The sequence below is a fragment of the Chenopodium album genome, chromosome 14 (assembly GCF_948465745.1).
Source record: "Chenopodium album chromosome 14, dcCheAlbu1.1, whole genome shotgun sequence".
NCBI lineage: Eukaryota > Viridiplantae > Streptophyta > Magnoliopsida > Caryophyllales > Amaranthaceae > Chenopodium > Chenopodium album.
Genome location: NC_137847.1, coordinates 21,445,904 through 21,456,426, shown reverse-complemented (window position 1 = coordinate 21,456,426; position 10,523 = coordinate 21,445,904). Strand labels below are relative to the sequence as shown.

Below are 10,523 nucleotides of genomic sequence, written 5' to 3'. Positions count from 1 at the left end.
TTCTCTGTTATTTAGGTTTTGTAGTCATTCCAATATGAAGTAATCCTAATTCATCAATTACAATCTTACTTGATCTATTACTAACTGCAGGGTTCATAAAGAATTCCTCCCAAGTTTATTCAATTTCAATTTCATTAGGATTTACTTTTATCGGTGTAATTTTCTTCTTAGGACCTCCTCCTTGCTCATATTTCTAGGCATCGACTATTTGTTTCTTAAGAGATGAATCTATAGTGTTTACCAACTTATAAACCACCTTCCATCTTAATTGTATGGGTCGTCTTCCTTTATGCATTTTCACTCCTTCTGTTAATAGCTTGGTAGCTAAAAACTTTGACGCAAATGAATCCTCTAAGCTCACATAATATCTTGGTTCACATATATAGATTACCGTTCCTTGACTTAGGTTACATGTGATACCACTAATTATTTGATCATAAAATTCCTTATGTCTAATATCACAAATAAAACTCAAGCATTTAATTTCCTTGCCAAAATCTTGTAAAGTAGTTATGTATACTTGTAATGCACCAATACAAATATAACTATAATTTCCTTTTTCTTTATGTTTTTTAATACTTTTCCAGTTTATGATGTTAATTTCGGATTTTCGATTGCCTTTTGTTCACAATCTTCGATTACTATACTTCCTTCCATTTCCTCACATACATATTTGGTTCTAGTTTTAAAGAAAGAAGTTTTAAATAATTTATCCTTAGTAATCTGAGGGAAATTCCAGCTCTCTTTGTTTATCTGATCTAGGTCATTATCTTCAAATGAATACTCAGCTCTTTTTAGTTGACCTATAGTCATTTTACTTTTATCCTCATCGTCATCTGATTATGAGTTTTCTAATACTTCTCCTTCCATCATAATATTTATTTCTTCATAATTTTCATCTTCAAACTCATCACTATCTTCAGGTTTTTCATTATACTCATTTTCCTCTTCTATTATTTCTACTATTCCCTTATTATTACTTAAAGCCAATTCTAAAGCTTCGTCTTCTGGTATTTCTAATCCCAACTTCGTAAGGCTTCCATTAGTTTATGATTAGCTTTCTTACATTCATTAGCATAATGTCCTAATTCTCCACAAGACCAACACTAGCATGTTTTCTTTTTCTCAGGACAATATGTTGCATTTCTAAAAAACCTACTTGGTTTTCTATATTTATGTTTATAATACTTTTTCTTATAGGTTTCTCCTCTTGATCTGTTAAATTTATTTTTCTCGTAATTTCTTCTCTTATTATAGTTTTTTCTTTCACATCCATAGTTATTTGGGAAATCCTAACAAGTGAGAAATTGTCTTTTCATTTGTTGAGTTCCTGCAACCTCTCTACATTTCTTTTCAATCTACTTTCTTAGGAAAGCAATTCTGTTACCTAGGGCGTCCCTAGCTAAGAATCTCTCTCTCCATTCTTGATATTTTTCACTAATTTCTTCATTAAGTAGAGGACTTGGTAATTAATCATAGAACATTCCAAGATTTGTTTCATTTTCGCCAATTTTATAATAATATGTTTAAAATTCCATAATATAGCTCTCGACATATTTCATATTACAAATGGACAAGTTACTTAACTTTCTTTGATATTCCATTCTTTTCTCATTAGGATCAGCTCTAGGACCAAAGAATTCTAACTCAATGTATTGACATAACTGTCTAAACATTCTAGTAGGTGATTCACTAGCTCTTAATGTGGTTTTGACTTCTTCATCTATTCCATCATACAAGTCTTCTACACAGCCATAGAGACTATGTTCGATATAATTTAAGAAATTTTCAAAAGTCCATTCAGTGTTTAAATTAAGTACACTACTCATACTCTTTTTCCACTGATCCAAAACATCTTGTTTATCTCTTACACCATCTAATTTAAGCTTATAACCAGTTTGACTTATAGGTTCAAGAGTCACTTCTTCTTGTTTAGGTATATGATTAGGCATAACCTTGACACTAAACTGGGTACTCTTCCCTGGTATGTATCTTGGTCGTGTGCAACTTCCTTATCCTTGATACCTAGGTCTTTTGATAACATTGTTTTACGTTAATACTTTTATTAATAATTTCTTCTCCAACATCATTATTATCCATTATTCTTTTACCTAGTTTGTTTTCAATCTTTTGTTGGACAACTTCTATAGGTAGAAAGTCCAGATCATCTAATTTTATTAATCCCATTTGTAGATATAAATCTTCTTCTAAAGAAACATAATTATTTTCGAGGCACCCTTGTAGCCTATCATATCACCTTCACCTTTTGAACATATAAACCCTTTCTTGGAAAGCCACTTTGAGCCTCGTCTAACGATAGACCTTTTTTTCTTCAACCCACACCTACCTAACCTTGGGAAGAGATAGTGTGCAACTTATGCAAATTCTAAATACAAAAGCTTGAGTGATTTTACATAGAACTCAAAAATTCAAAAAAGCAAAAATAATAAAAGTGTGCAAAAGGGCAAGTGTTCCAATGTCTTTGATATGAATATATCTTTGATAAGAACACGTCTCAGATTGCATCTCTTATCGAGTGTTCGGTACCGTGCCTGAGAAACATGAATGCCAAGTGAGTGATAGACTGCATGATCGGGATTTCCCACACTTATCAAAAACAATGCAAAAGCAAAAGCAAAAAAAAAAAAAAAAAAAAAAAAAAAAAAAAAAAAAAAATAAAAATAAAAATAAACAAAAGAAAGAGAGTTAAAAGTGAGGAAACCTCAAGCATAAAAATATAAAGATTTCAAAAGCAAGGTTGCACACCTTGGGGGCTTATATAGGGTCTTGAGCCTTTATCTCCTTCTTCTTCAACCTTTAGCCTAACCACGTTACAACCCTTAAAAGACCTCTTTGAGGTATACACACACTTGTGCGAGGTTCGGCTAGAGCTACGTTCGACTTGATTCCTAATGGATACGTAGGCAACCTCACAATGAGGTGCGGCCGTAATAAAAAATGCATTCATATTTACATTCATAATTGATCATACCAAGAGATCTCCAACGCTCATCCCTATCCGTTTAGAGCTAGACTTGGGGGCTTGATCCCTAAATTATTAGCTTACCTAGCCTAAGAGTCACCATCATTTGACTCTTCTCGAAATAATATTTTTCCACATACCCTTAGCCTTTGCAGCCTTACTTAGTGTCACTTTCACACACTGCACATAGACCAAATAGCACTTCCTTTAGGAATCCTTTGTCATGAAATTTTAACATAATGTTGAAGCATATCTTGGCATATTAAGGTCATAATCATCATTGCGTCACGAAGTATGAATTGCTTAGCCTCCGTGCCTAAGTTACCTAAATACTTTCATCTAAAATCAACAATTGAGATAGCATAGGATGTTACAATCTTCACACCCTAGGATACAACGTCGATGCATACACTTGACTAAGCTCATTCAACATACCATCCAACACTTCATTTTTTCCTTTTTGTGTCTTTATTTTTCGGGAGAAAGTCGGTACCCTCCACAAAAAATGACGGAAATTTTTGCATTTTTCGAATCGCACAATCACATTATAATGCACACATGAGTCATGTACGTTGAGTCATGTCACCTCGAATTGAGTCTAACACATGTATCAGAACACATTAAGTCACACAAGAGTCACACACGTGTCAAAACACATTGAGTCAACCTCAAGTCAATCACTCACCTTAGGTCAACCCTAAAAAAAACACCAGCAAAGTCTTTTGGCAATCTTTTGATTTTTACAATATACAACCATTCAGCAAAGCTCCTGTTCGCAGCCAACCGAACGATCTCAACAAACATTCAAGTATCACAGCTCCTTTGTTCAGAGACCCGTGGACATTCCTATCAAGCTCTTTTGCTCAGAGAAGCGTGGGCATTCTATCAAAGCTCTTTTCTTCAGAGACGCGTGGACATATCATGAAGCTCTTTTGCTCGGAGACGCATGGGCATATCATTCAAAGCTCTTTGTTCAGAGACGCGTGGACATTTCTTTCAAAGCTCTTTTGCTTAGAGACGTGTGGGCATCCTATCGAAGCTCCATTGTTCAGAGACGAGTGAACATTCTTAAAAAAGGAAGAAGCTCTTTTGTTCAGAGACGAATGAACATCAACAGCAGCGAAGAGCGACCACAACATCAACAGCAGCGAAACTGAAGATGGCTACAAGCAGTCACCTACTTTGACGATGTTCCCTAGGATGTGGAGGATTGTCATAAACAATTGAAGATGGTTACAAGCAACGGTCTTTGACGATGGCGTTCACGAGGCACTGTGGAGGTCGTCACAACAAAAAGCAGCAACGAAATCGGTTACTCTAGAGACGTGTACTCGACGGTGCAAGATACGTATTTCTTAACTCTTTTATCTATTTAACTAACGCTAGTTTGCAGATATCGGCGTTACAAGAATGATTTAGGATCGCAGAACGTTTTGAATCATTCTCTGTCCCTATCGCTACTTTGACTTTTGTTTTCGAAACTTGTGTTTCTCCAAACTCAGTCAAAGTGGGGGCTTCTATAGACACCCAAATGTGTCTCCCCAAAACCAAACCCAGTGATGAATACCTTTCACGTCATTTGATTATCGAACAAAGTGAAAGTGTGAAAAGTCTAGTGATGCGGCTGTTTTTTAATTAAAATATCTCTCTTTTTGTTTTTGAAATATACGCTATTTATGAAAATAGCCAGTCCAATTTAGTTTGGTCCATGATAAGGGTCCAATAATAATGTAGTTGGATTGGGCTCACAAAGAGTTTTCCTATGATATATTATAAGCCCAATTTCGATGAATAATGAGGAAGTTATGGCCAAAATACTAAACTGGGCCAGAAATGAATTTTATATGCGGCCCAATGATCTAGAGGAGGGCCTATTAATTATTATTCCTAAAGTTATTAGGATTGATTTTAATCTTCTAAAATAATCTAGAAGGTTCTTTTAAATTCTAATGAAGTTAGGATTAATAATTATTATTTTAAAGAGTTTTATTTGGAATAAAATAAGTGTTTTATGATAAATCTGATCTTAAAATTGTTTAACACGGATTCTAATTACTTAATTATACTAGAAAAAGGATTTCGTACAAAGCGCGTTTTATCTTTTAATTAGCGCCAAACGACAGAATCTATCGCTTGGTGCTGGTGCCTGTCGCCTGGCGCTAATACCTGTTGCCTGGCGCTAATACATGTCGTCTAGCGCTAACTCATGTCGTTCGCAACAGGATGTTTTTTATTCTGAATGGGACTCGATTTCTTTTCGATCGGTTTCCGGACTATTTTTCTATAAATAAGGTCCTAGACCCCCGTTTTTATTCATTCAGAATCATCAACAATCATCTAATTCTATTCTTTTCTCTCTTTAAGCTAGAATCTTATTCTTTCTCGCTCTTTCTAAACCTTTTCCTTTTACAAAATTCCACATTCACAAGTCCTAGACACACCTAGCCAAGTTCAAAGTTGCCTTCGTCCTAGACGTGAAAGGTTGATGATTTGTGAAGGTTTGGTCCCAAATCTTATTTCAATTCTTTGATTAGTTATTTACTATTTAATATTTTCCTTGAAGTTATTAATGTGTGTATTTTGTTATTAGAAAGAGATACGAGGCATCCAAGTAAGTAATTTAATTGTTATTCTTTTGATATAGAAATCATGCTTTGATTATTTTAATTCCTAGTATCATGTTAGGATATTTTTATGATTCCTAGTGTCATGTTTAGGGTATTAACTAATATTTCTAATATCATGTATGTTTCTAGTATTATGTTTAGGTTGCCTTCTATTCTTTCTAATATCATGTTAGTATCATGTTAGGGATAAAGCTTTGATTTTTATTGCTTAGTGACATGTTAGGATTTGTTATAAATCTTGTTATATCATGCCTAGGATCTTGCTAATGTTATTATGCTTTCATGAGATTGAGATTATTATGATGATGATGATTGTAATTATTATGTTGCTTGATATTATTATTTTTATTGCTTGATCACGCCTTTTATGCATGTTTAAAGGGAATTTGTACTTGTAATCACGCTTAATAAGATAATTAATAATCTTGTTTAGGCTAATATGATTTTAATTCAAGTGATCACCAATAATAGTCTTTCTTGTGAATTAATATTCAACCAACATAGATTAAACAGGCTTAGGGTTAATCTATTGATTGTATGTTAGTCAGAAAGCGCACATGAATATGAGAAGAATAAAGTAGATGCCTATTTTTAAGGCAGGTTCAACCTCTTTTAGGTTAGATTTGTACCTTCATCCCCGAATATCCAGTCATGGTTCCACAACACTATGGAGTTAGCGATCCCATGGATCATGAAGGGGTGTAACCTTCATCCTGTGAACGGTTTACAAGTTCCTAAAACTTGTTGGCGACGCTTTTACTCTAGCTTCCTTCCCTTTGGACGCCACCATATTTAAGTGTATGATCACAGTGGGATTCAAGTGTGGGATGCTTGAAATATTCCCTACTATATCACTTACTTTTTTTTTTTATTAATATCGGTTGTGGTTATTAATATCTTATTTTCGATATTAATACAACGAGCATGTATGTTATCAACTTCCGATCTTAATTCACCAATTTGATCTACTATATAATTAAGGAATGGGCCAAAATTATTAGTATTTTCAGGAATATGATAGTAGTGCTTAAAATCAGGCTTCTTACATTCAGTAGAAGGTCTAGTATTCTCCAGTTTTACTTAATTATTAATTTAATTACCAATTTAGTTTAAATTTAACCGTATGGCTCTACTACCAAATCGACGCAGCTTCTACAATTAAAATTGAAAGAATTCTAAAATAGCTATTAATAAGACAACTAGTAAGTTTGCTTAAGAAAAATCGGTTTATTTAAGATTTTTTACTAGATACTATTCTTATATCATTGGACGGTAATGTTGTACTGTTGAGATTCGAAATAGTACTACAGAAAGTTTAAGGTCTTTAAAGATTAACTTAGATTTTTCCTAACTCTTAGGTCTAAATTAATCGTTTACTACTAATGAATAAATTATACTACTAGATAATGACAATGAACTACTAGGAGTTAAAGATATACCATTGTGACCTCTAGTGGTACTTTAATGTTTTACAGAGGTACTTTAATATGGCGAAATTTCTAAACTATCCTTGTGAGACACGAGATTCGTATCTCGCAACCCTCCGTTTGGACTTCCTCGTTAGGTTTGATATGGCTAGTTTGAATTTTGTTCTTCCTCTCATGTTAAAAGAGCTAGTAACACTGTCGCTCACCTCATGACACGGTGGGATACGAGTGTAAACTCGAAGTATGTATGTTTGGGTCTTTTTCCCTCAAAGTATCACTCACTTTGACGGAATTGGAGTTAATTTAATATAATTATTAGCTCTTTTTTCTTAAAATAAATAAATAAATAAATAAAGAAAATAAAATGAAAACATAAACTAATGCAGTCTTGCCTTTATCTTTCCCTTATTTTCCGGTGTATTGCTATCACAACTACTCCACGTCTCCACCCAAAATGGAACCATAAATACATATGGCCATATGGATGGCTATTACAAATCTTTACTTTTTAATTTTTATTTAATTTATTTTGCTTTCAAATATTTCAAAACACAAGTTCGTTTTAATTTTTGTTAATTGCAAGCACATGCATTCCAAATGTTTTTGTCTCAACGCAATTTTATCGACAATTTTTCAAAATTCAATTTTTGGTGGATTAGTTGGAATACTTGGAAACCTTAAGATGACTAGGAACTTTGATGCTACGGAAAGAAAATATTAATCTCTTTTGGCACTTTTTGTTTCATTGTTTGCTCCAATTATTTGTTTGTCCTATAATATTAATTGTGTTGCATATTAGTATATTACAAATGTTTATAGGAAGTTATAACTTTACCTTTTATAAATACCCATCATATATGATCCCACTAAATTACTATACCTATGAAGTAATTTTAAAATAGTATCTTCAATTAAATTAAAAAAAAATAAAAATAAAAATAAAAAATGAGAGAATGAAATATATAAATAAAAGTACATAGATAGTTAAATAGGTATCAACCTAGTAACAAAGACCGAGAGCATGTGTGTATGATGGATCACCAGAGGTGGATCTACAATGGGGCCTGAGTGGAATAGGCCGTATCATCTTTTAAAAAAACTATGTAAGATAAAATCTAATGGTTAAATTACAATTATAATGCAATTTAATAATGACATTAGATTAATGGTAATATACTTAATTATGATGAACCTTTGGTGTTAGCCTCTTAGGTTCAATCTATAGTGCAACCATTTTACTTATTTGTGATGGTTTGAATCAGTATCTCTTATTTGTAATTTGTATTGATCTTGTGACTCATTTACGTAGTAAAAGAAACAAAAAAAAAAAAAAAAAAAAAAAAAAAAAAAAAAAAAAAAAAAAAAAAATTGTACACATCGAATGAACTATCATCTTGTATAAATTGTTAATTAGAGATGTTATGGGTAAATTAATGAATTGACAAACATGATATAAGAAACATGTAAACTACTATTCAAAAAAAAAAAAAAAAAAAAAAAAAAAAAAAAAACCCAATAATCCATTTGAAACGGGTGAAGTCTTATTTAACACGACCTGCTGCAGCCACCCATATACATGATATTATGCGTACTACATCAAAATATGTAGTGTAATTACATATAAAAAAAAGCAGTTGCAAGATGTTTCAAAAAAATAAAACATCTAACTATATATAGAAGTACCTTTATAATATATAATCATGCATTAATTAATTATCTTATTGGAAGTTAAAGCTATGCTACTAAAAGAGTGAATATCCCAAGTCAAGCATATCATCAGAATAAGGTGCACTACTAAAACCAGCACAAGGCATTGTAAAATAAGAACTTGCTGCTATGTCTTCAATCATAGGATATAACCCTTCAATCATGCAACCTTCTTCCATCATTAATGGATGATTAATTATCGCAGCGAGGTCGTCGCAGTAATCACTGAAATTACTGCTAATCTCCAATGCCAAGTTACCACTTATGTTTTCTTCATTAGCATTATTGCTGAAAGATGAGAATGAATAATCATCTTTAGGTTCATACGACGACGACATTGGTGTAGGCATGCTTTGATTATCAGAATGTGATAATGTAAGGTCGTACCCTACATTATTATTATTATTATTATTAAGGTTATGATGAGGGTCATTTTCGGAAGGAGGAGTTGGTCTTAAGCAATTTTCAGGTACAATGCAACCCAAGTAACCAGAGTTATCATCATTATTAGTAATGAAGCTAAAATCATTATGTTTTGTGGATGTATGATGAGTACTAGTACTAGTATAGGTGTCGATTTTCGACTCGACCGAGGTGGTATGAAGTGGTGGTGGTGGTGGTGGAGTGGTGGAAGCAATATTATTAGTTGTAGTAAAAGTGGATGGTTTATTAGGAAGAGGAGGAGAAAGAGAGAAGAAATGATTAGATGAAGAAGGTAAAAGAGAAGGACCATCAAAAGGTGAAAGAAGAGGGAAAAAAGGGGTGGTTTCAGAGTAAATAAAATTAGTTCTAGCTTGGGTACCCTTCATTGAAAGGGCAGCTCTATCATAAGCAAGAGCGGCTTCATGAGCAGTATCGAAGGTACCTAACCAATGTCGTTCTTTAGTAGTTGGGTCTCTAATCTCGGCTGCGTATCGGCCCCACGGCCGTCTCCTTACTCCTAGAAACCGGCCGGGTTCGGCCTGCTTTCGCCGGCCTCTCCTCTCATTAGTCTGAGATATAGAGGTGTTCCTTTGGAGGAATGGGAAGAGCATAGAAGCAGAGCATATTTGTTGTTGTTGTTCAAAGGCTGGTTTCATGAATGTTTTTTGTGGGGTGTTTGTTGTTGACATTTTTTGATGTTGAGAGGAAGAATGTGAAGTTGTTTGTTGGTTTTGTTTTGGGAATGAGGAAGATTGTGCAAGTTCGGAAGCCTATATAAGGGAGGAAAAAGGTGATCATGAGAAGGAAAAGGACAATACAAAAAATATGGAATCATGTCATTTAATTGATTGATCAAACATTTATTGAGTCTACAGTCTAGATTCTAAAATTCTCTGCATCACAAATCAACCGCATTTATTTACTTCCTCCTTTCATCCCAAAAATTCGATCCTTTTGGGTTGATTTCGCAGTTATTAAAAAATTAAATAAAAAGAAATAAAAATACATTAGAAAGGTAAATTTATATGAGGTTTGTAAAAAAGTAGAGAGGTAAAGTATTAAAAATACATGAAAAACAAAATTTTATATGGAAAATCTAATTTTGCACAAATATTGTTGTTAATTGGTGGGTATTTTAATGTAAATAGATCGATCATTTTGAGACTGAAATTAGGCCAAAAGGGTCGAAGTTTTGGGGACGGATGGAGTATTATACCAAGCATTATACGAAGGTCCTTCTTGGTAATTACTCACTTATTTTTTTTTTTAATTTCATTTGACTTTTTACGATCTTCAAAACACGTTTTAATACATATAAGAATTTGTTTCTATATGTGTAAAAATTATAAAAACTTG

At 33.1% G+C, this 10,523-nt stretch overlaps 1 protein-coding gene across 1 annotated transcript; it reads right to left on the bottom strand.

Annotated features, from left to right (window-relative positions):
• Positions 1–8,779: 8,779 nt before the first annotated feature.
• On the bottom strand, positions 8,780–9,856 carry LOC145577897 (uncharacterized). Its single transcript, XM_081635317.1, has one exon. The coding sequence runs from the start codon at positions 9,854–9,856 to the stop codon at positions 8,780–8,782; it is 1,077 nt and encodes a 358-aa protein (XP_081491443.1).
• Positions 9,857–10,523: the final 667 nt, after the last annotated feature.